Source organism: Halyomorpha halys, unplaced genomic scaffold, assembly GCF_000696795.3.
Source record: "Halyomorpha halys isolate HHAL.00 unplaced genomic scaffold, Hhal_1.1 Scaffold423.1, whole genome shotgun sequence".
NCBI lineage: Eukaryota > Metazoa > Arthropoda > Insecta > Hemiptera > Pentatomidae > Halyomorpha > Halyomorpha halys.
The window spans coordinates 767255-794469 of NW_027105827.1; the positions used below are offsets into that span (position 1 = coordinate 767255).

At 29.7% G+C, this 27215-nt stretch overlaps 2 protein-coding genes across 8 annotated transcripts in view; both read left to right on the forward strand.

Moving 5' to 3' along the window:
* Positions 1 to 1800, forward strand: part of tsr (Cofilin/actin-depolymerizing factor homolog tsr) — a 24535-nt gene extending 22735 nt beyond the window's left edge. For both annotated transcript variants that reach the window (XM_014423459.3, XM_067053543.1), the window contains exons 4-5: positions 689 to 820; positions 1175 to 1800. In XM_014423459.3, the coding sequence (XP_014278945.1) occupies positions 689 to 820; positions 1175 to 1243 (201 nt within the window). In that variant the 3' untranslated portion in view covers positions 1244 to 1800. The remainder of the gene's footprint in view (positions 1 to 688; positions 821 to 1174) is intronic.
* A 5018-nt stretch (positions 1801 to 6818) lies between these two features.
* LOC106682544 (apoptotic chromatin condensation inducer in the nucleus) overlaps positions 6819 to 27215 on the forward strand; it is a 36006-nt gene continuing 15609 nt past the window's right edge. For 2 of the 6 annotated variants that reach the window (XR_001343431.3, XM_014423453.3), the window contains exons 1-8: positions 6820 to 7142; positions 9162 to 9522; positions 11221 to 11390; positions 14282 to 14803; positions 15210 to 15960; positions 18176 to 18215; positions 26014 to 26114; positions 26200 to 26470. Coding sequence is in view for 5 of the 6 variants with exons in the window: in XM_014423453.3 (XP_014278939.1) it covers positions 9166 to 9522; positions 11221 to 11390; positions 14282 to 14803; positions 15210 to 15960; positions 18176 to 18215; positions 26014 to 26114; positions 26200 to 26470 (2212 nt within the window). In the remaining variant the exon portion in view is untranslated. Of the gene's footprint in view, positions 7143 to 8330; positions 8351 to 9161; positions 9523 to 11220; positions 11391 to 14281; positions 14804 to 15209; positions 15961 to 18175; positions 18216 to 26013; positions 26115 to 26199; positions 26471 to 27215 lie in introns of those variants that run through there. The other 4 variants (XM_014423454.3, XM_067053541.1, XM_014423457.3 and 1 more) reach the window with 4 other exon arrangements.

The window sequence follows — 27215 nt, forward strand, 5'->3', positions numbered from 1 at the left end:
TTTTCTTCTAAGCGAAAATTAAAGTTGAATCTTCTTCACAGGCATTAGCTCATTGTGGCATTGCCTGTAGCCCAATATATTCTACATTAACTGTTCAGTACATTAAAGGATAAAAAATAGTTATTAATGTCATATACTTTTTATTATCTTAAGTAACTATTTTTATATGTAGCTTTGAGTGCTTGTCTTATTGGTTAAGACATTCTATAAGAAAAACATAAAATTATTTCCTGTTAGTACAATTCTAATGTAATAATTGATGTTAGCTCTAATGCAGAGGTTCCCAGCTGGGGTTCTTTAAGCCTCTTCCAGGGATGCCATGATAGAGTATAAAAAAAATACTAAATTTACTTTAGTACTTATATACCGCTTAGTGCTTGATGAATTGAAAATTATTCAGTTGTTTCTATTCATTTTCTTCTAAGCGAAAATTAAAGTTGAATTTTCTTCACAGTCATTAGCTCATTGTGGCATTGCCTGTAGCCCAATATATTCTACATAAACTGTCCAGTTCATTAAAGGATAAAAAATTAGTTATTAATGTCATACTTTTTTTATTATCTTTAATCACTAGTTTTAAGTGCACCTTTTCTGGTCTTTTCTCATTCGCTATGAACATCGTATATAAAAATTTAAAAATATAGTTGTCTGTTAGTTTTCATCTATTTATGATCATGCTTTATTTCAGGCATCTAAAAAGCAGAAGTTATTCCTTATGTCTTGGTGCCCAGATACCGCCAAAGTTAAGAAGAAGATGTTGTACTCCTCGAGCTTTGATGCTCTTAAGAAGTCTTTAGTGGGTGTACAGAAGTATATACAGGCAAGTATATTTATTCTTGTTTTATATTTACTGTTATCTCCTTGAAACATAACTATCGATATCTATATAGTGTTAAATTACATAACATATTGAATTTTTCAGTCTTGTTATTAGTTTTTTAGGCTTCAATTACTAGTGTTTCTGTTTAAAATGCATTATGATTTTTTTTTTTTTTTCGATAGAATCTTAGTATATGATCATTATGTTTAGTATTTGATGATTGATTGAGAAATAATTAACAAGGTTATAAATAACGAAACTTATAATTCCATAGTATTCATCTTAAGAAATCACCCGTGTTACTCTATTGTTTTTCGAGTGAGTTGAAATAGTTTCTTCTTTATGATTTTATAGGCAACAGACTTATCAGAGGCATCACAGGAGGCTGTTGAAGAAAAATTACGTGCAACGGACAGACAGTAAAAGTGAGGCATCAAGAGTCAACATCAAATCTATTTACAACACAACAAAGAGAGAAAGAGAGAGAGGGGAGAGAGAGAGAAAGTTAGTCAAGAAAACAAGAAACAAAAATATTTTTAAAATATAAATGTATGAAAGTTATCTTTTTCTGAGAAATGAAACCTGGTGTTGTCAGATCGTGATGTGTTCAAGTAGTGGTGCGCACCCACTCCCTCTCCTCCTTGCGCACTCTACTTCCTACTCAAATTGTTGTTTCACAACTACCGTAATTAAAGAAAAATTATTTAAAAAACAAAAAAAATTGAAGTCGTGTTTTCTTGAGCATTTACCGTAATATTATTATTATTATTATTATATTATATTATATTATATAAATTTTTTTAATTTTATTTTTGCTCAGTTTCATGTACTTCTGTCTATTATTGGTTCTAGAGTTTTGTACTTGGCATTTAAAAAATGAAAATGTTTTCATGCAGAAGACATAACTTTCTGTAGATGTATTTTTATTTTCTTCTTCATATTGTATCAGGCTGAATAATATATACATTTCATTTCTAAAATCTTTTATTTTCTTACCCTTCTTCCCATATTTGTTTTTTTTTATTGTTTATTATATGACTGAATTAACTATATATTTTTGTTCATACACTTTTGAAATGCTTCTTGACTGATACCTTTTCTTTTGTTTATGTAATTGATAAACAAATAATTCAGTTTTATTAATAGGGAAATTATCATTTTTTGGTCATAGAAAGGTAAATTCGTTACTATGTTATTCAGACTATATGTGAATATTTATGATTCATTATTTTTATCAATTGAAAACAGGATTTTCCACGCTTCAATTTTTTAAGTATAATTTTGTCATTATAATTTAATTACATACTGAAGATGAATATACAACCTCAAATGTCAAGATACAAGTTGATGCAGTATGCAATAATATGAATTGTATTATCAATAGTTCTCTAGTGACTCATTGATATTTATTAATCTAAAAATTAAAAAGGTCTCAATGGACAAGCATTGTGTAGGATTTGATAGTGGCAGTCAATGGCATTTGATATTTAAGATCAGAAATTTTTAATATTTTCCTTGTCTGTGGTTACATTGTCAGGTGGTGGGTCTTATGCTATGTTTTATTGTAGTTGAGTGTTTGTAGTTTTTAAAATAAAAGTTATTGTTAAGATTCTTATATAAAATAATTGTACATTAATGGTCAAAAAACCTAATTATTGTGAGGGAAGGGGTCAAAAGGGAATGGAATAAATGTAACATTCATAAGGCAAATCAACATGAAATAGGATTCAATTGAAACTTAAAGCTTTTATTATACAGGTTTCCTTCTGTTAAATTATGCTCTACAATTGTTATTAAGAAGTAAAGCTTGTCCCAATTCAAATTCAAAATGGCATTGCTCTGAACTAGTCATGTTTTTAACCTTGTTAATATAAATGTAGGTGATCTGAGCTGCTATAGGTTGATATGAGATTCTGTTAATATCACAAATTCAAAGTAATTATAGAATAGTCCAGGCAATGATGAATAGAAATACATTTTTTTTCTTTTATGGAAAAGTCCAGTATTTATTCCTCCTTTACTTCCTTCTAAATGAATTGAGGTAGTACTAGTAAGATTTGAACACATACTGCTCAAATTATCTAGGAGCATCTGCAATGTCAATTTTCACAGAAAAAATTCATAATGGTAGTGATGAAAAGACAGGACTCTAAACCTTAAAAATATATAACTCAGGTTTTTTTTTAAATCTAAGGAATGGTACTTTTAATTATTCATTTATAATAATTAATCCAGAATATTATTTTAAAAGTATTCATCAGTTATAGAAAGTAACATTTATGGTAATTGATTAAATTCAATCATTGTTAGTTTACCTATCAGAAAAGTCGGGGCAGTATTCAGTTTTTGCTTGAAATATTCCTTCTAGTGAGAAGTAACTGCTAGTTTTTATCATTTCCTTGAAACCAAATCAAAACTCTTTGAAGAAGTGTTTATTGTTAACTATAGATTGGATATGAGAAAAAGAGGGTTGGGAGGTGTGGTCAGTAATGACACATAAAAAAGTAAAGTGTAAAGAAAATATAAGTTTCGTCTTTTTTTACGCCCTGATGAGCGCCTCTGATGGATTAATTTCAATACATGGAGCTATGCGAACATTACAGCTGTTGCGGAGTAGACATCCTGCATTCTTCTCTGCTCTACCTCCAGGTATACAGGCTCCAAGGGTATGGCGAGAACTTATGCAAGAAGTTATATCAAGAAGAATGCAAACTGTTTGAACTTTCATAATTCTAGATGTTATCAGCTGGAGCATTTGCTGACTGTATTAATTTTCATCAAACTTGATGAATTCAAATAATGTTTTATTTCTAATCATAGTTTTTAGTTAGTAATTTACAACTAGTAATCAATCTAAGCTAGAAAGAATACTTTCTTTTGAAATAGCTTTTCAAACATAAATTAAGAGAATATGTTTTTGTCCTTTAAAGTTAATTTTTTATTGAGAAATATTCATTTTTATTAGTGAAGTAATATTTCTTAAAAATAATATATTCTTGAGCTGCCTTAATAGTTGTAACCGTGGACTTAAATCCAACCCAACCCACAATTGGGATTTAGAATTTTCAAAAAGAAAGCAACAACAATGAGCAACGAAATTTTACATCTAACTATGAATAATATAGTCACCACTAGTTGGATGAGGATGGAACACTCCACTTAAAAGAAACAAGTCATATGACCATGAGAGAGACACAATAAAACAGGGTAACAAGATATGCGCCTCACTTTGATCTCACAGAAGAGATAAAGATTGAGGATGCCCAAAAATGACAAGGCTTCTGACATGGATGGTCTTCCGGTGGACCAACGAAATTAGAAGAAAATGTTATACAACCTCATTTCCATCATCTTGACTGAACCACGGGTCTTCCGGAAAAGAAAAAGACCAATACGAATACATAATACATGGGCATTGTGATGCTCTTGTTTACCTACAAAGAGTTGTCAAATAACCTGTTTAAGAAATTATTTGTATTTGCTGGAAACTTAGTAGCTATTGATCAGGATAAAAAGAGGCAGGTCCACCGTTAATGAGATTTTTCAGTCAGTGTTATCTTCTTCTGACTTTAATGCGACAAATGCTGTATCGTCAACAGGGCCTGGAATATCAAGAAAAACTCCTTGAATTGGATAGGTGATAAATGGAAAATGAGTAGTTCATATCGAATCAGGCTTGATGAAGTATTTGAAATTAGCAGCAGAGTTGGCCAAGGAAATGTTCATATATCCAACATTATATTAGAAAAAGTCGTATAAAAATCAAGAATACAGACAAGTGACACCATCTTTACTAGGATTTGCCGACGACTTTGATATCGTGAGATCTGTGATGATGGTGAAGGGAGCATTTATTGTAATAAAATGGCCTAGGGGATTTGGCATTATAGTGAAAATCTTAAAGACAAAATATGAACGAGTTGTCGGTGTTGGGGACCATGCGTCGTTCCTCAAAATTAAAACCTACAAGAATAGTGACGTCCTTCATAAATCTGGGATTCAAAGTAAACTTACGCAACAAAATCGTTATAGACAATGACAAAATCAGCTGGTGGATCAATATTGCTAATAAATACTACAGCTTGGAAATCACACTGTAAGAGCAGGTTTATTTCCTCCAATAGCAAAATCAAACTTTTGTTACGTCCGATGCTCACCAATCAGTGGTAAGAGAGGAAGAACATCGGAAAAGAAAACTTGAGCTTTCCCAGCTTATATAAAGATGACGATGTAGTCCAAGTTCTCGAGCCGGCTTACATTTACACTTAATTTTCACACACTTTTTAATCAGGTCACACAGTCAGAGAATGATTAAAGTACATACATACTATTATTTACCATAGATTTATATATTAATACACACATATTTAAAGTACCTAGTTTAATTTTTCTAAACATTAAATTATGATAAATTTCAAAATTGAGTTTTCTAGTCTGAAATATAAAAATGCAAAAAACACAAATAAGTTGAAGTAACTTATTTGTGTTTTATTTTGACCGCACCAGTCTCCAGACCGCAGTCATCCATGGTCAACTTTCTCTCATGATTATAAAAATAAAAAATCATTAAATACAAATTTTCCTAATTTACACGTTTGCATCATTTCCCTTTATCTCTTAGGTATATTTTCATTTATTTCGAGACAGTCCCCTAAACAAATCTTCACACCTCCCTCGTTGATGATCAGTTGGAATTGATTTGAGTGGAAAGGTTCACACTTAAGATTAGTGGTAAGTTTGGGTGGATTGAATTGAAAACCTTGTATGGTAGAGGTGGAGGGTGCTCTTTCTATGTCATGAAGGAAATACCTATTGCAAACACCTGTTTCCTAGAAAAGTCAACCTAATAAAATTGGGACGCGGAAAGCTTGATGAAAAAAAAAACAACGTAGAATTGGAAGTCGAAACGAACCTGTTACTTTTGTAAATCGGGAACAGGTCCAATGTTCAGTTGGCACATACCTAGCATAAAGTAACAGATGTAGTATTTTTGTGCATCAATGGTTACAGCGTCATAGTGATCTGGCATCTGAATAAGTTGGATCAGGAACTATCAGGCTTCTTTAATTTCAAGACCTTGTAATAAGATACCTATTGAACTAATGTAACCCCACCCCCACTGTCTTCTGTTTTAGTTTTTTTTCTATTGCATATGTTTTGGATTATCGAACATTGTAATATATTAGTTCTCTTTATCATAATATAAGAACATATTGATTTTAATATATAGCCAGTTAATATTTTGCAATCAAGATACTTGTTCATAATGTTCCAACCAGCAATCCTTTTAAAATTATTAAGGTCAACATAGCTTGGAACAGCAGACTGATATCACACGCCTAATAATAATGCGTGTCTATTAATAAAAATAGAAGAATAATATATGAATTTAGTAAGAAATAATTCAGAAAACTTACATTTATTTCATGCTTCATGGATACTTTTCTTAAAATGTAACAGAGCTCCTAGTGGTCCCAAAGTAAGGAGGCTCTATGGTAGCACAAATCTGGTATGATTGATTAAGGAGAATTTACACACAATGAAGAAGTAATCGGGAATTTACAACTTCAAATAAAAAAATTGTTACAACGAAATGAATCCCAAATAGGGTCATAAATAGTTGATGGCAAGGTGGCAAATGGCACGGGTCAAGGCCGAAGGAGCCTCGAATCGGAGACAGTTTTAGTTTTTTAATATATACGGAAAGTTAATAACCAACATAATATTATTCGTATAAAACAGAGCCAAACCTTCAAATTTTTTGTAAGAAGCTTAGAGGGCCTCTAAACTTGGTTGCTAAGGGCCTCTAAAATTAAGGTTACCAACGCCACTGTTCCTGAAGTTTTCTAAGAGAATTATCTCTCCTTCTATGCTATATCATACCTATCCTTTGTCTAGCTATTTTCTTAAAAATATATTAACAAATAAAACTGGAATACATTTTATGTTCTTTCATATTAAAACACTATCTCTCTGTTTTAAATAGTGCGTTGTATATTGTGAGAGCTGTTTTAGTTGGCTGTGGCAGATACTAATCAATGCTTTTCAGAAAGTTTTTAAGGCCTCTTGTTAGATAAAGTGTTCTATATATTTTTATTTGACGTTACTTGCTAATTTAATTAGTAATGTGAATAAATATTGGGAATTATATGACACCGACTATTTTAATGTTTGACAAGAAGTAAATAAAACGGTCGCCATTGAATGGCTGTTCTGTTTTATTCTAACAACAAATGTGATTTTAAGTGACGCTTGATTTTTTTTTTTTAACTGTAACCGTTATTTATTTTATCAATTGATTCTTCTATGAAGTATTAACTAGGTAAGAGTTTCGCATGTTTCCCTAACATTTAATTAGCTTTAATTTTTACTAATGTAATGATAACCTACTCAAATTTATGTAAAAGTTGAGCAATCCTATCCTTTATTTTTTTCTCAGTTTCCTTCTCTTTTTTAATTTGTAAGTTTGTATTTTTGGATTTATTTTATTAAAATAATTTTTTAGAACATATAATTTTGGGTTTAGTTTTTGTTTTGCATAATTTTTGATTATTAACCTATAATGTAACAAGATTAATAATCCCTTTTGTAAGATGGCAGTATTATACTGAGTCATTTTTTACTTTTATTTTTGTTTTAAATGTCTTTTAATTGAAGAAAACTTGAAGGTAAATTTTTTACTTTAAAAATACTTATATCCACAGACTGATCCACTTAAGTATCATGAACTTTTAATGGCAAAACATAAAGCATTATATTTGAATTAAAATAGTGTTTATGCTTTAAGTTAAAACATAATTAATAATGGTAATTACTCAAAGTATAGTGAAGCCGAAAGCTTGTTGTTGTACCAACAATCGATGGCTACGCTTCTTTTTTATGTCTCAAATCTCTAGCCCCAACAAATCCTTCTGCCAATAGCTTATTCTAATCCTTGGAGGTTTAGCACTTATAAATTTTATTGTTTTGTTATTACTATGCGCTGAAACTTAACTAGCCCATTTTCACTGCCATCATGTTATTAATCCAATTATATTTACAGGGTATATGCTCTGCATGCACTTCTCGTTTCCAATCTTTTTCCTGCCCAATTATTTTATGAAATACTCTTTTGAAGATTTGGGGGTGTTGCTCTTTAATTAAGAGGTCATGTTTCATTCCCTTGTTGAACTTTTGGCAGGATAGGTGTTTTGTAAATTCTAATTTTGGACTTAAACTTTAAGAGGTTGTATTTAGTTCAATACTCATGGCATTTTCTTGTATCGTCATCATATTATACCTAAGCCCCTGTCACACCCAAGCACTCACATGTTGATCACTGTGAGGCAAACCTTTCCAGTATGAAAAAACTATTATAGTTGATAAACAAGTACTAATTGCCAATAATAAAAAGAAATACCAGCTGTTTTCAATCTTTTCATTCCAGGACTTAATTGATTGAGATATTGACAAATAATAGATTGACAGCCTGTCCATTCTGTCAATTTGACAGCTGAACAAACTAGCTGTTGACAAACAACGGAATGGCAGGTTAGTTAGCAACCAGCCTACCCGCTTCAGTAGTTACATATTTATATTGAAATTGAAATGAATGGGACATTTTATTTATCAGTATTTATAACTAATAGTAAATAGAAAATAAGGGTTAGGAAGTAAGTAATGCTTTAAGTAACACCCAACTTCTATAGTTCACTTTATTTTTGTATATCATTAGAATTCCATTGATTTTTTTATTCTTGTTCTTAACTTTGTTTGAATTCATTTTGGAATTGATATTTTTTTTAAACAATCTCAAAAGTGACATGACATCCTAGCTCTTGAGGCTAGACAGTTATATGTGTATTAAAGGAAATTTTAAAACTTAATGAAAATTGTTGATAATTAGCATTATTAAAAGGTTAATATCTGTGATTTTTTATCGTACTAAGTGATCGATTAAAAAAATTAAAATATTTTTTTCTGTATCTCTTTAGATATTATTTTTTGGTTATTAGTAGAAAAACATATTCTCTGTTTTTTTAATATCTTTGTTATCATTATTTGGATAGAAGTCAATTATAGTTGGGAACCAGTTCAGGTTTTTAGTAAAGCATAGGAAAAAACTTCTTATTTGAGGCTCGCTCTTCTGACTTTATTTATTGAATTTAAGGTTGTTACTTATATCGAGAAAAATATCACAAGGAACCTATGAATGATATGTTATTTAATAATATTTGTTTTTAATTTTCAAAACTTATACTTGTTTCTAAAGTTTTGGTTAAAAACTCTCCTGCTAGATATGAATTATTATAGAATCTTGAAATTTAAAACAATCAATATAACTGTTTATTTATCTTTTTAGGACCATGGTTCGTAAAAGTGAAAGGAATAAAGCACAAGGGACTCCAGAAAAATTGATTCCTGAGAGGACTCGAAAAAGTACGCGGCAGGCATTAAGACGGAAGAAGAAATCTTCATCTGAATCTGAAGGAGAGCCGGAAGTGGTGGTTGATAAAGATATAAAGGAGGTTGGTGAACTTTCTGAATCCAAACTACAGACAGAGCCTGAGGGCCCTGAAGCAAAAGAGGACGGTGCGCGCTCGCGCCGTTCTGTTAGAAGGCACCCAGCTGCCTTACAATCAGACAAAGAGCAGGAGCGTGGTGAACAAAATAATGAATGGGAGGAAGATCCAAGTTTTTGGCACTCTGAAGGACCTGCTCCAGTAAGATATTATATCTGCACTAACCCCGTTGTCAGAATGTAGATAGAGCAATGAACATGAAAATTTTCCTTAATGATTGGGTTCAGCATGTATTGTATTTTAGTATTGCTAAATCTGTTTATCTTTCCTTCATTTTGATTTGTCTTTGTAGGTTTCTGTAAAATTTTTGATAATTACTTTTTTTATATTGGTTATTTGCATGGCTTGTTTTTGTTTGGTTGGGATATAATTTTTCTTTTCATTGTTATCTTATTATTTCCTAGTTTGCCTTTATTCTCATTTGTCTAAGGAGTATGTAGTACCAGTTTTATGACCAAGTGATTTAAGTTTACTGTAAGAATCAGAGGGATAATGAATAAGCTCTATTTAGTTATCACTCAGCTCATTTATATTTTATTGCTTCTGCATTTTCAAATAAATTTTCGTTTTACAAATCCTTGATCTTAGGGCCTTTAATCTTTTCTTCTTTTTCAGTATAAATAAAGGTCTATCTTAACTAATATTTTTATAAGCATAACTAGATATCGAATTTCGTTAAAAATAAAATATTTGATAATTTTTGTTTTGACATTACTACCTCATTAGTTATATTGAATATTATTTTATTTTTATGGTGTTGGTTTGTATTATTTCCTCAGATACTTTTTGTATAGGAAATGTGGTAATCTTATATCTCCAGTTTGTAAAAAACTGGAGATACAAGATATGGTAAGGAGTATGGTGGATAAGGCAGTTTCATGTCATAGATCCTGTAGTAATCAAAACAATCAATTTGTCCAAGTTTAGTAAAAGTATGTCCCAAGGGTTGGTTAAATATAAACATCAAACAATATTGCTAGTTTCATGCTCCTATTAATCTATTTCTTGGCCAAAAGTGATACAGCAATGTGGTCGATAACCATCCTAAATTTATTTCCAGATTTAAATAAGGGTTTATTCTCCTTCTACCAAGTTTATACTTTAGATGTGCTCCATAAGGGTCTCTTCTACCAAGAATTAATCCATGGCTGTTTTAACCAAAAAAATATTGTCTAAAAGGTTCTGGCTCAAAAATCGGATCTACCTCCTTGGGTTTGATCTTTGCCACTGCTGTCCCTCCCATCCCACTCTACGAATGCCAATTATACAAAAATTCAAGAAGAAATATTGAAATACGCTTTAAAAGAGGTGTTATTAATGGAGGCATTGGATTTTCAAAATCTCATGTGACAGATCTTGTGTGCCAAATTATTTTCATCAAGGATTAAATAAAACTGTAGATTGGTATAAAAGATCATAATCCTGTTTTATGTAATATACTTTCAAAATAATTAAGACTTATTTGTAGTTATATAATATTCATTACATAGGATTGTACATAATCTTATGTATACATTTATCAATGTATATACCACTATATTTATTTTATTTGCCTTTTTTTTTATATATAATGTTACCATATAATTAACAAATATTAATAATATATACAAATAAATAGTTTTACTTGAGTATAAAATGAAATAGATTAAATTTTATATTAAATATGAGTTGGAATTCTACTGTTCAAGTAAATCTCTTGGTTGTATAATTTTTTCTCTTGTACCAATGAAATTTAATGTTTTAAAATTAATTTATTCTTCAAAAGTTAGTTTATATAAATTTAGTCTTTTTTTGAAATTAATATTTTATGAACCAATTTTAGAACTTTTTTTTTTATAGCAAGAAACTACTGAATTGAAAGTAACTGCCGATGATGGTATAACATGGAAGATTCAAAGTTCAAATGGTTCTGGTGGTGAAATTCAAAAATTAAAAATATGTCGGCAAAGAGTTACTGAATCTAATGACTCTTCTTCTCCCACTAAAGAAGCTTCACCTCGCAGAAGAAAGTATGTTTTACTTTATTAATACAATGATTAAGTTTATTTCATTTGAATACCATGTTGGTAATTAACATGTACATATTTTTGTCTTATTTGATAAGGTTTTTACTTAATTGTATTAATATATCATAGAAGTGGATTACATTGTTTCTTAAGGGATGGATAACATTGCTCCACTGAAATAAAAATTTTATGAATCTGAGTGTAGCATACCAGTCATAATGGAAGGTGCGAAAGGGCTTGAAGAGAAAATTTATCTTCTGTTAGGTTTGGGGGGGGGGAGACAAGGGCTACAAAGTTCATTTGAGCAATAATCGTAGGTATTCTGGTATTTTACTTTCTCCTGTTATTTTTTTTATCAAATAACTCTCCTCAAACTTTTATTGCTGTATTATTTCTTCTCAAAGTACTACATAAAGTTGCTTAAGTTCTATCTGTGGTTTTGAAGCAAATGTCTTTTCAATTATTAGTCTCTTCCTTAGTCGAAATTTCTGATAATGTGACAGCAAAACCCTTGGTGAATGAATATTTTATGTGTATTGGGGATATTTTAGTAAAGATTTTTTCACAATAAAAACTTATATGGAATATCTTATTTGGATTTATTTTGGTCCAGATTCATGTTAAATAAAAATTCCTGTTTTGATATTTTTTTCTATTGAAAATTTATATCATGTTAAAAAAGAAGTATTTAAAAAATATGTATTTTTTTAAAAATTTTACTCATATCTTTTTAGTTGTTCTTTTCTTTGATTATGGCTGTCTTAAATAGCACCAGTTACTGATTTCCAAGTCTTTATAATTAATTTTAGAAAGTAGTGCAAAGTCTCTTCACATGCCCATTACGTAACTGTTCCATTTAAAAAAAAAAAAAAAAATTGAATTCATAAGTATAAAAATAAACAATGTAAATTATTGGCTTTTTCTTTTATTTATATTCTAAGAGAGCTGAGTTATAGGCATTTAGACAAATCAAAAGACTTTTTTAACTCTTGTATGTGGCTCAAAAGTTCAAAATCTGGTGCAAAGGGGGGAACACTTTCACATTATGCAATATATTTGGATTTACTTTTAGAAAATGCTTTAGTTTGACTAATATGTGTTCTCAAATCATATAGTTTATTAAAATACAAAACCTCAAAATAAAATATATTTTGATTAGTCAAGTTAATATACATTATAGAATTTTTATTAAAATTATAGAAATTATTATTAGATTCATTTTATGTTTATTTACATGAATTTTAAATGAATAGACTACATTTTTGACATTATAACCTAAATGTTCTGGATATTTTGATTTCTTTCTGAGATGGAAGAGCTTATTCCTCTGTTCTTTGTCAGAATTTCTGAAACATATCATTATATTATTTCTGTCGTATTCATGATGGCCACCCCCTCTCCCATTCTATGATTTATGTTAAAACAATTTGCATTTAATTTCTTTATTGCTTCTTTGGTTTGTTTTTGTTTAATTTTATTTTTGTATATAATATCTCCAAATGATTCTTTTCTTACAAAAATTCCTTTGGGATTTTATTACTTATTGAGTGAATGAAAGTTGTCACCGTTACCACTTTTGTAAGGCTCTACTAAGAACTGTAATAATGCACAAAATATTATTTGTGTTTTATTTTAGCTTTATGTAGAACAAATATGTTTGATAATTTTGGCTTTTTACTGTGATGCAAGATATATTGAAATTATCTGTCCCTCTCCATTCCCATTTGCCTCTTTATGTTGAGGTTAAACTGATTTCAATTTTAAAAAACAGTGCCTTGCTGCTAGTGATCTCCCTAAATATGTCTAGCAACAAGTAATAGCATTATAAAGAGTGAGTGTAGCAGAGGCTATAGTCGATTGAACAGTTCTTTTTTAAGTAAAAAGAAAATTTTTGATTACATTTAAACCAAAAAAAAAGTTTAATAAAAACAATTTGATATGATATTTTTAACAATATCAATGGTTATTATCTTAGTAGGTAGTGGCTTAAGGATTTTTGTAATTTTTCTTGTGAATATCTTTTTGCGAAAATTCATCAAGGTGTAAACAGTTAAATATTTCTTTTTTATCTATTTCTACATTTTATCTGTATCGGTGACTGGAGTTTTTCCATGTAGAAACTAATCTTATTTTACTTTTAATCATTATAAATTATTATAAATTATGAACAAAGCAGAAGATACTTATCCTATTCAATGAAAATTATTTCGATGAATGACAAGTTGGAAGCAATAAAAAATGATTTGGCACTAATCGTGTGAAAGCCTCTTCTATCAAAATGTATAGTGACTATGTTGAAAGTTCATTGGTAAATGTTTTAATAACAATACAATATATATTATATTTTTGAATCTCAAATAAAGAAATTATTGTATTACTCTGGCCACCATTAGTTTGATTGATTTGATTTAAACCTTTGAATTATTTCCTGTTCTGTTCATTTCTTCTTCTTTACACTAATTTTTTTTTAAAATCCCGTTTGTAAATGGACTTAAGAAGGACTGCGCTCAGTTAATAAAGTCCTTTTCTTATACAATACCTTCATAATCAATTGTTCTATATGCAGCCAAAATCTTTAAACTGAATTTGAAAGGAAAGTTCTGATACTTCTTTGGGAACATGTTACAAGATCCATTAAGTAAGTTTAAGCTGGATAGTTTTAACCATCCTGTTGAGGATCCTCATTTTTAATTTAAATATTCAATACAAAAATATGATTTTGTACAAGTCTGTGGTTAAAGTTTGTGCTTACAGTTGAAAGGTTTCCGTTCACCTCTAAATTGTTTTATAAATTTTGTTTTTTCTATTAATTGTTAATTTTCAATTGATTATATATAAATGTTATCTGAAAATGTTTTGTATAGCTTTTTTTTTGTTATTATTTGTATTTTTAGATCCACCAGGTCGTCAAGAAATCTGGATACTCCTAGTGATAGTTCAGAATCATTTGAGGTTAATAATGAAGTAGCAGAGGTGAAAACCACATCTGAAGAGCCGGTGATTCCAGGTCTTGAAAATAGCAAGGGTACTGAAGTGAATAATGACAATCTAACAGAACCAGTACCTGAGGAGCAGGCTGTTAATGAAAAAGAAATACCAGATCCTGTTAGTTCAGGAGGTGATGTGTCCGCTAATCCTGAAGACCCCTCAATAGAAACTGTACAATGTAATAATATTGAGCCAGTTTTACAGAAAACTAGTTCGCCTGAAGGGGTGGTTACTGACTGTGATAAACAAAATATGGATGTTGATAAGGAAGATGTGCAATGTGAATCAGCTGTTCCTGCAGATGAACCAGAGGAATGTAACAAACTTTCAGAGGAGCCCTCCGACAAGTCCTCAGCTGAATTAGAACCAACAAACATTGTTGAGGATCAGGTGGAAAGGACCACACAAGAAAGTACAAAACCAGATGAGTTAGTACCATAGCTATCTTTGTGAATTTGTTGTTTAGAATCATTGTGAATTTAACATGTTTGTATTTTAACACAATTTTTGGATTATTTAAAATAAATCAATAAAGTCCTCATCTGTTTACTTATTCACAATAATAGTATAAGTTTAGATTTTTAATGCTTGGCTTTTGTAATTTTTTCAATTTGTTTTAACTTTACTAATTATATTATCTTACACAAATATAAACACAATCATATATGTGTGTTGTTCATATATTCTAGTATAGGTGTTGGTGTTTGCTTGTGTGTGTGTATGCCTTGGTTCTAAGTAAATTTAACACTTGTATTATTAAATTTAAAATTAGTTATTTATAGCTTTCTCATATGATTTTTTTTTTTTAAATATATACTTTGGTTGCTTTTATAGGGAAAAGATTACTGAGGAGATAATAAGTGCTGTAAACAGTGAAGGAAGTCCTGTATTAGATAAGGAAGGAAGTACTTCCATTGAGAAAGAAGGGAGTATTGCATTGGAAGCTGAAGTTAGTACTGCTTTGGTATCTGAAGGAAGTACCCTTTTGGAAAATGAAGAAAATACTACATTGGAAACTGAAGGAAGTACTTCTGTGGACGTGGAAGAAAATAATGCAGACGACAATGAAGAAAGTACTACATTGATCAATGAAGGCAATACTGCTGTGGACAAAGAAGGAGCGTCTGAATTAGTGATTGAAGAAATAACTGCCTTGAATAGGGAAGATAGTTGCGAAGAAGGAAATATTAAATTAGATAAAGAAGGAAACAATATGGATGAAAGTAATATTCAAGAAAGCAGTGTTGAAGAAATTAATGTGGAAGTAAGTTTAACTCAGTCTGATGAAACATCAGAAAAGGAAATACCATCGATATCTGAGAATTCCGACGATACCAAACAGGAAACGATATCAGTAACTCCTACTGAAATAGAATCAATTGAGAAAAATGAAACTAACTCGGACGAAGTTCTAAAGAAGCTAAATGAACGAGCTGCAAGATTTTCAAAAGAACTGAATGATAGCAAAAAGAAAGATGAAAATGTTAATCCAGAACCCAAGTCACCGAGGGAAGAAGGTGAATTGACTCCAGTTCTGGAAACTAAAAAGTCAAAACATACTACGATTGTTATAAATCGACCAAAGGTACGCTTTGTCTTTATAATGTTTTTATAAAATAGAAATTTATGTTTATTTTGTTAAGGCTATAAAATTTGAAAAGATAAAATTGTTTATTGTTTCACATTTATTTTATTTTTATACTCCCAATTGCTCTCTATAATTCATTAGGAAATACTTTTTTTTTTCTGTTTGGTTTCTATCCTTTTTTGAGGGAGCATTAATAGTAAAGTTGCTGGTAATCACAGTTATATTTGCACATTAATGACTATTAAGTATTAATTTTTTAATTGAAAATATTTTGGATCTCTTAGATTTTTTTAGTGCAATATGGGATGATTAAATTTTATTTTACTATTTTTTTCTTTGGATAGAGTTTGTCATTTTCAAAAACGTGCACACTCCTGAAATTATCGAGTCTTCAAAATTTCTTACATATTTTTTCAATATTAAATAGCTATTTTTTTAAAATTAAAAAAGAGATCATTATGATAATTTTAAAATGTTTTACTTTTCGTGTTTTATTGTTTTTAAAAGCATGTTGATTGAATAGGAAATATTGTATTAAATCTCTGTTGAATCTTTGTCGAGCTAGATAGGAGCTAGTAATTTTTCTGAGAACAACTTCTTGTCCTTGTGAGTTAATGGTGTATTATAGAATTCAGTTAATAACTTATTGAGCCAGAGTTATTTCCATTGTTTGTTGTGTACATTTTATCACAATGAATACTGTAGATTAGCCATAGTTTTCCCCACTTATTAATTTAGATTTATTGGATATACTACTTATAATATTACAATCTTATACCTTCTAAGATAAACTGGATCTATCCAGTTATTCATATCCACAAGTAACAACTATGTTCTTTTGTGATGAAGCATTACAACTAGTAAGGAATTGAATATTGAAGATGTATGAGTGAGACCTTGTTGTTTGTAGGGATTCAGCACTGCTCATGTTAATTTGTAATAACTTCTGATTTAGTTTCACTTTTAAATCTTGATTCTCCTTTCATTAGAGAGAATACCATTATCAAGTGTGACAAGAGTGGGTGTATAATTATATAAACAACAAGTACGTTTTGCACGTGGAATCCGAACCTAGGGAATGATTAGGGCTGAGACAAACCAGCACAAAACAGAAAAGTGGTAAAATTACTGGGGATGATTTTTTTTGTTATCTATGGAATAAGTCAACCACAAAACACTAGAAATTGCTTAGTTTATCTAAATACCAAAACAAACAAAATTGCAAAAATCTTTTTAGATATAATTTACTTGAGTTATTACCATATAATGGATTTGGGTGTGATTGCCTGTAACTGTGCTATAGAAGATTTTTTCTTCAAACTCTTTTATCTTTCTTCACGAATTGGGCTATTATTATCGGTTATTGGATTATTGGTATTTGGTGGGTGTTACAAGTCTGACAGGTGGGCCTCATGGTCCTTTTTGACAACCCCTGGCGGGTACCAGAGTTGCTGCCCCATACTAACCAAGTTGGGAGTGTCAAAATTTCATTTTTCAGGACTGCTGAAAAATAAATATTAACTGCCCCAGGTGGGAATCGAACCCATAACGCTCCGAAGCAAGCTCTCTGGGACTTATGCCCCAATCTGCTCGTCCCTACGATTCAGGCTAAATAACTTCATAAACACTTATCTGATATAGTTCAGCAATGGTATCTACTAAGATACCAAACAATATTTGTTTTTATCATTTTTGGAAAAAAACAAATTTAAGACGCTGAGATTTTCTTAGACTTCTAGTATTTCAAACAGATAACAACTAACAAAAAAATTCAAATCCTTTCTCTGTTGGAATTTGTTCCACAAATTTCCTTTATTATTTGTTGATTAGTGTTTTGAAAATTTTGTGTTGAATCACAGTAACTAAATGTTCTAAAAATTTTACTGGTTAAGCTGCAAAGCTATTTTCCTGTTTGAATCATACTTATGTTTATGTCATACTTATGTTGCTATTTGTATCCTTTTATCTTAACAGCATGTATGTCAATTCTAGCTGTTGATAGATCTTAAAAAATCAATTTAAGAAACTAAACTCTGAGTTTTTAGTATTAATAATGCAGTACTTCGACACTGGGTTCTGCACTTTTAAATTAAAACATTTTTTCCTTTTAATAATTTTTTTATTTGGGGAAAATCTTTTTTATTTTTAAATTAATGCTAAGAAACTTAAAAAAATTAACTGTTAATTTAGATGTTTTTGTTTTTCTGTTTAGGAAGTAACGAGTCAACCTACTAAGCTAAAGAGAAATACAGGTATTTTTAGTTTCTAAAATTAATTCAATTTAAGTAAATTCTACTCATTAAGAGTAACAGTATTTAACTCATTAAGTAAAATGAGAAACCTTAACTTTATTAAATTTATCATGAAGTTATGATTATATAATTTATTATATATAGTTTATATTTTATCCAAAATAAAATTAATATGGTTGGATGTAAATAATTTTTTTTGGTGACTGAGTGTTTTTCAATAGAATGGGTTCTGATATATCAATTGTGAACATTTCTGTCCTTTTTGCAATATTTTTGTAGTTTTCTCTTACTATGATTATCTTTTTTTATTTATGTGTTTCTTGTTGGGTTCGACATATAAGAGTGGAAAATTTGATTGTTTTGAAATCAGTTTAAAAATAAGTTCTTCTTCATTGCTTATAGATTTTTTTTTAATTTAAATTTTGCGTAATGAATTATTTTTACTATGTGTATAGTAATGTTGGTACAACCCATTGCTGATAGGTGAAAATTTGATGCTGATTCGTTCAGTTTGTTCATAAAAACATTTTATTTTAGTTGGAACTTGTATACTAATTGTATAAGAATCAATTCCTGTTAATTTATAAAGTCATTGTCGACCAAGTGCTAAGCTACGTCTAAACTAATCTCAGCTAGATTAGTTAAACTAAAGTTAAAGTAAATCTAACTTCTATTTGTTATTAGTATGCCTATTTGGATGGAAGCTTTATAAAAAAAATGAATATTCTGATGATAATCTCATCTTAGCAGAGAAAATAAATACTATTAGGTAGGGAGAGGTTTAATCCTTTAAAAATAAAATATTGAATCCCAGATACTGTTTCAGCAAGTAGTCTTAGGCTTTTACATTTTAGATAAGAAACTAAGGAATTTCTCCCTTCACTTTGTGAATTAGATGGTGAGAATTTTTAATTATATTATGTTTCGAGATGTTAGTTGTATGAGATGTTATCAATATCGGTTGGAATATTACCAAAAAGGACACTATTTACTAAAAAGCTCCTGAGATGCTAAATGATCAACAAAATAAAACTAGCAGAGAGGAATGATCATTCCCATGACCATTCCTCTCTGCTAGTTTTATTTTTATTGTTTTATTAGCTCGTTTAGTTTTCTTGGATTAAGTTAAATAGTTTTGGCTTGATACAATAGTAAGTAATTTAAGCTCAATTACTTGAACTAAGCTTAACTAATGTAGCCTAGCTCTTGTCAACAATCTAGCTGTTGTCTATGATACGAAATCTACAATTAATTGAGGAATTCCGTATTCCTTCCTCATTCATTCCTTATTAATTACTACATTAATATATTTTTTTTAATGAATGTTATCTATTAGGTAATTAAAGATAGTTAGTTCAGATTTGTTTTTTTATTGATTCTTATTGCAAACATTTACTGTTAAAGTTATTACCATTTCTATATTAGATTATAATTAGTCATTCAATAATTTAGGATGTCTAATACCACACTTCACTCAACCCCGTCATTAATACTTTATTCTATAAGACCTCACTACTCAAATTTCCTTCCTGTATCATCATGGTTTATCTCTCATACATTTACCTACCAGTTCAGTAATAATCATCTTGTTAGTGGTTGATTCTTAAATGAACTTAACAACTTTACTCTCCCATTTAAAATATATAAACTTGTTCATATATCCCCCCCTCAAGGGTCTTGGGTTCAGTAGTTGGTAAGGACTCAATGTTTCTTCCTCCACCATACGAGTTGGTCTGCATCTACTGCTATAGTACCAGGTTTATACCAAAAACCAAACCCATTCCACTTTGTTGGAGCTAGGTGGTGGGAGGGTCTTCCGTGAATTGATCCATGACACAACATTTATCAAAGCCAGGCTTAAACCCAGTGCTAGGAATTAAGATTCTAATGGCTTACCCACTTTGTTACTTCACTCCTCATTTTAAACTTAAATACCATTAAATAATTAATACTATAAAATAAAATAAAATACTTAATGAAGTAAAATGGTCACGAGGGAGGGGGTGTTAAAAAATGTAACTCCAAATAATAGAGAAACTATTTATTATACACCAATGTTTTACCTCACATTGTAGACATGAGTTGTGATAAGAAATGTGGAAAAGTTGTCTGATAATTTTCAAAGTTTAAGATAATAATAAGTTTTTTAAAACGTTATTTTAAATTAAAAAAAAATTAAAGAAATTTTTTTTTTATAAAGTGAGAAATACAAACTTAACCAATCCTTAATTCCTTTTCCCTTTACTATTATACTGCTCACCATTGTATGGAGACATACTACAGTATTGTAAGTTTTTTTCTGACATCTCCTAATCCGTAAGGTATTAGAAATCAATAGGATCTTAAAAAATTTCAATTTAAAGATAAAAGAATTCATTTTTTAAAGAAATATTTTATATTTTTTCTTATATAAAAAGATCTTATGATAATGATAATAATGTGAACGGCCACAATGAACTGGTTCAGGGGTTCAGTACTTAGTAAGGAAGTACTGTTTTTGAAGAGCAGTTGTAGAATAAGGTGATGAGTTGAAGATCATTCTCAACTACCAGGTTTTCCTCCAATTAAAGGTATCCACTATTTAGTGTGGTGGGATGGGCTCCTGGAGGGCACAGAACCTTACTCATTGAGAGCTCTTCTAACTTTCTTTATTTATAACATGAACTGGAATCGAGTATATGCTAAATGTAATTATCCATTTTTAATGGCGAGTATATTCTACATGTACTGGTGTACGTTTTAAATAATTTAGAAACTGGAGGGGAAAAAAACTTTAAAAAGATTTAAACTACTAGCCTTAAGGTTTGAACTAAGCCTAGTAGGATTGGAAAGTCATGGAACTTGAAAGTTGTTAAATCATGTATTTCATCATAAGGATAGGATTGGTTTGAATAAAATAATTATTAGTCATCTTTTCATTTATCTACTTATTTTAAAAGGGAGGGGAAGGCAGGTTACTCTTCTGTAATAGCAGGCCATTTATAATGAACCATTTATTTTAAGAAGAGTGTTATTCTATGAAATATTGAACTATTATATGAAAATAGCTATTTATTTTTATTGATCTAGTTATTTTAAGGAGGTTATTCTATGATATTAACAAGTTATTTTTGTTGATTCAATTATCTTAAGTGGTTTATTCCATAATATTAACTAGTTATTTTTATTGAACCATATATTTTACTTTGGTTTGTTGAAGCTCATAAAATAACTGATTTCCTGTCTTCAATATTGAAAAATATCATATCTTTTGTTTAATTTTAAAGTTCTAAAGATAAAAATCTTGTATATATTTTTTGCTTCAAATACATGTGAATATATCAGATACATAACTTACAACCAGCTAATATTTCATCGGTATCATTGCAATGTATGACAAAAATGGCAAGATGAAGAACAGCATACAGCTGTACCTCATCTGTGGCTTTACTTATGTAGCAAATCCCAAATCCATTTTCTTTTTAGTTCTCTCCCTGTGTTCTATAAGCACCTGGCAACTGTAACACTAACATTTTTGGAAACGACCCGATACTTTAGTCTGTTCTTATAGGTCTTGGATTCATGAATGAAAAATGCCTTTTTTGATTTAAGTGGAAGCTTCCTGTAATTTCCAGCAGGCCAGAATTCGACGCAGATATATTTGTCTGACTTTGAGTTTTTGGATAATCTATTTTTTACAATTAAAGGTTTCCATAAAAGAAATTGTATATAAAAGTAAACTCTATTGCAGGAAGAATATCTCCAATTAGGGGTGGTTAACTTAACCTGTCAGATGGTGGCATATCATTTTCTTTTATGCATTAGCAAACATACACAATGTACTGTTGTTATGATGTTGATATTATGCATATGTACATAAATCAATAAACTCAACAAAGTAGCATTGTTAAGAAAATTAGTGAGACAGTTTCTTAACCACTGAGCTACGGGTGGCTCTTATCATTACTACTCGCCCGTATCGTAGTTAATCATTGTCATTAAATACAGGTTCAAATCGTACCATAAACCGGGGATACTTTAGTACAGATTTTGCATATTCGGTACTATAGTTCCCTCATTGTTCAAGATTTTTCAGTAATTCATATATCAAACAATAGCTACACATCTCAGCTTTAAATTGTCATCTGAACTGGCACGTTATCTTTAACGGACAGATGGGGAGGGGGTTACTTTTTGTTTCATTAATCTTACCCCGTCATCTTGGGTTACTTTGACCATGAATGATTTTGGTCCCAAAATACGCTAGTTTACTGTTCTTGATTGAAGAAAAAAATCCATTTAATAAGCAACCTAAATTTTTAAAAACAGATTTCCGCCAAAAAAATTTTGTTTTGGTCAAAAAACAATTTAATTTTCTTTTTTCCTTTTTTACTCGTCTTAAAACATTATTTGCAAAGTAAGTATTGCATTCTTGTTTGGACTTCATTGAAGAAAGTATGATTAAAACAGTGAAATGCAAAAATAGCTTTATTCCAAAATAATATCGAGCCTTCGTACTTGGTGGCTCAGTCTGTATAAATCAGAGTTGCCAGTTTCCTATATCACAAACATTTTTAAACAAAATTATCTCTTGGCACTCAAGTAGAAATTCAGTCAACATGAACAGAAAAAAACATTTTAATTAAACAAGAGATAAAACTCAAATGAGCTAGAATACTTAGGTAAAATCACTAAACTAGGTAAACTTAAATGGTAACTTCTCATTGTTTTATATCAACTGAGGTGTCTTGTTGGCCTGAGATGGGCTTTGGGACTGGAATTCTATTGCGCGTTTCTGAACCAGAGCCTGTTATCTTCATTGAGTCTAATACCTTATGTCACTCAACCTTCAACGGCCTAAAGACAACCACATCAAGTGGTTTAAAATGATGGGTGGCGTTGGGAGGACCTGTTTCACAGAAAACACAAAAACCAGGTGATCAATGTTACCCCGTCAAGTGCACTTTTTACATTATAATTCATTGAAAATCGTAGAAATGAGATAGAGACAGAAAACAAGAACAAAAATGTTGCCAAATAGATTTGAGACAAGAATATTATTCACATAAGCCAATGGAAAATGCAGTGGCCGCACACCAGAGGTGGTTAGTATGAAGTTTTCCTGATTGGTGCTATCAGCTGCTGCATAAAAAGGTGCGTCACTCTCCTGTGTTGCCACAGAAACTATAATGGGATCTCTACAAGTAACTCTCGTATCATATATATGTATGTCTAGACTGGGAGTATTATAATTTGAACCTGCATTTAATGACAACATATGTACATCCATTTTCATTTGTATATATTGTAATTGTTCTTATTTTTTTTAGGAGGTTAGAAAAAAAAATGACAACAATTAACTATATAATGATTTTAACCTTATTGTTAGTGTTAGGTTAGAGTCGTATTAAACAATGCTACTTTGTAGAGTTTATTTTCTAAACAAAACAAAAATACTTAAAATAAATCTATTGTCATTTGTATAACCTACTTAAAGGATTGTTTGAGTTCTGAGTGGTTTAAAAATAAAGTGGATAGAATCAAAGTGCCCAATTTATTTTCTTATTAGCAAAATGTAGATTCACATGTCAGACTTGCTAGTATTTTTTAACAGTTGGCCAGTGAATTATTTCTGGAGCAGATTTTTCTTTTTTATTCATGTAGATGGTGTCAAAGATCTATTTTATTGTTCGATGTTGTGTAACTATTACTGTGTTCAATGCTTTCTTTTTTTTTTCTTTTTATCACTGATTGATACTTCACTGATATAGCTAATTTGCTGTTCAAAATATTCTTCTTTATGTAATTGACGAATGATTACACAATCTTACTAACATACCAGTTTGTATAGGTAGTCTACAATAAATTTGTTTTTTATTTTTGGTTGATGATTTATAATTTTTTTTTTTTAAATCATTAGAAAGACAAATTTGTTTGTAAATATATATGGCATTTTGGAAAAAAAGTGAACATTTTTTCCCCTCATACACGCTAACAATGTTGCTATGTTATTTTCTGTGCATTTCTGGATTATTTGATATTTGTTTTTCACTATACAGACTTTTTTAATGACAATTTTTAATATACATAATAATATAAACATATGAGAAACCTAAAGTGTTCTATTAATGTGTTTTTTAAATTTATACTTTAAAATTATTTGAAAAGATAAAAATATGAATTATTAATCTCTGACCTGATGAATCAAAATAAGTATTTGACATATTCATTTTGAAAGAGATAGAAAATAAATATCTGAAAGATTAACTAAGTTAATGAGAAGAACACTACCATCAATCCAAATAAAATTGAATAAATAATTGTTTCAAAAACAAGATAACAAAGGTAGAATTTTAAACGTTAATTCTTTTGTTATAATCTATAGCTAGTTCTGATAGTTTTGTCATTTCTGTAGCTTCCTAGTTCTTTGTTATGGCCAATTCTTTTCCAACCTCTATAGAGATTCATTTTGAGGAAGTGAAGCATTAAGTTCTATTGAATAGGAATTTACCTGTACTTGTGGATCTGTGATAAAGTTTTCTTGATATAGATTATAGGTAGTAATTGCTAACCCCCATTCTTTATCTTTCTCGAACTCGTATAATGAAAAATTCTGATGGCAGTTCCTTAGACAATCATATGTAGTAGTTCAGCCATTTTTCCCTTATCATGTTTAACTTGATCATTTTATACCTTTAATATTGATAATAATTCTTATATATTTAATTAGCTAAAAAATTTCAGATCTTATCTTTGAGGGGATTATTAATATTGTTGATCATTGGTGCGTAATGATACCTAAGTTTCATAATCACCTCTGTGATTTCCTTTTCATTTAATGGTTCTATTTTCAGCTCTGGTGGGAGTTTTAAGTTCAGCTAATTTAATTATCTAGTCTGTAAGGGCATATTTTACAACTATTTGAAAGTCATTCTGTTTTCTTTAACTTTCTGCCCTTTTCTTGTCCTACCATTCTTTTCTTGAAATAATGCTTCTTCTTTTTTTTTATTCATTTGGTTTACCATTCTGCTCATTTAGGGTACTTTGGTTAAGGTATGATTGATCAAGAGCCATCAGCTGCTAGTAAGTTAGTGTTTTACTGCTTTTTTTGCACTTTGATAAGACTTTTGGAATATTTTCATTTTGTATCTTATGTTTTTTAAAGACATAATCTACATGTGCTAATAAATAAATCTTTTTAGCAAGTTGAACAGCTGCTGTCTTACTCTTAACTTCACAGACTATTTTTTTAAAGGATAGCGTTGACTAAAGATAGTCATCTTGACTGAGTCCTGTTTGTGTGTCAAAGCTTAAGTTTGTTTTCCTTGCTTACTTTTACAGTTCGTAGAAATTCCAGAGAAATCTTCATGATCATGGTAAAATTTTCTGCTATACCTCATTGTATCCTAGAGATATATCCAATGAATTTATTGTGTTTGTGCTGAAGTAAACAAAAATAATGGGTAGCTCTTCATTGCCTTTCCATTATATTTCATACGAGATAGTGTATTAAGTATAGGTTATCTCTATTTGGCTGGGATCAGCATCGAAATTCTCTTCTAAGTGGTTCTGTATAAAGGGTTATGTTCTGTCGCATTGAATATGCATTCTTAACAGTTTAACTAAATTTCTTAATGGCATCATTAAAAATATACTTTCTAAAATCAATTATTTAAAAAAATAGTTATAAATTATGCTAAAGAATTCTTTATTGTTATATAATTAATATCCAAGAATATAGATAAGTTAGATAATGTGATTTCCTTGCTTTTATCTTTTTTTTTTTCTTTTCTCCATTTTTGTTCTTGTTCAATCATAGATGATCTCCCACCATCAGAGAGAAAACGGAGGTTAGTTTTGAAACCCAAACCAAAAGACAAAGAAGAAGATCCATTTAATATATCCTCTCAGTCGCTAATGGTGAGATTCGTATATCTGTTAATATTTTGTTTGTATGTGTTAATCATTGATTCACAAGTCTTATGTAAGTAATTTTTCTTGACAGCTTCTTGTGCCCGAAGTAAAAACTATCACACCAGAACAAGTAGCATCTTTCCCTCTTGATGACGAAGACTTATCGAAATTTGAAATGGAACAGCCTTCTGAAATAATTAACAAGAAAAAAATAAATCTGAAACCCAAAGATGTAGAAATTAGGGTTCAAAATGAAAATAGACAGGTAGTTAAAAAGAAACAGATTATTATCGATGCAACTAATGAAGTAGACGAAATGAAAGCTGTTGGTCCCAAATTACCGCTTCAAGAAAATCATAGAGGTGATGATTTTGATTGTCATTCACTCACTTTTTTCTTATTTTAAATATTGTTTCTCAGTTTTTAATAACTTTTAAGAACTGTCAATTTGTTTTTTTTCAACTAGGAGGGATTAGTTTGTCACTATATTCGTTCTTAAAGGTTATAAGATGCAATGACTGTTAAAGTTTTAAATATAATATCTTTTATTAAATGCCATATGAAGGATGAGGGTCATGGTTAAGGATGATTGATTTTTCTAGTTAATTTATTATTGATTCCGGTGGCCATGTTGAACATTAGTATAAACAGCCTCAGTGTTTTCATACTCCTGAACCAAAATGTATATCTAAAAATTATTTTGTGGTATTTTATTTATTTTTGAAGTATTAATTTGAATATTAATAATATATTAGATATTAAACAAAATTTTCTTTCCTGAAATTGTTTTCTGAACGTTTGTTAAAGAATGTTGCTTAGTTGAATTTTTACTTATATATAATTACAAAAAAAATTCAGTTAAGTCCTGCTAATATGGTTTCCTATTCTGGATCACCGAAAGTATTTTCGAAAACTTTTCTTAAAGCTTATTTTTATTTTGAATACCATATGAAGTATAGATAATTTTAGAGTTCAACAAAACTAAACATCTTTAAATTAAATTAGATTGACACTCAAAATTTGTTCAAAACCATATTACAAATACTAGCTCATTAGTGTTTTAAATAAATGATGAATCCTGAACAAGTCTATAAGATTAAACAATAT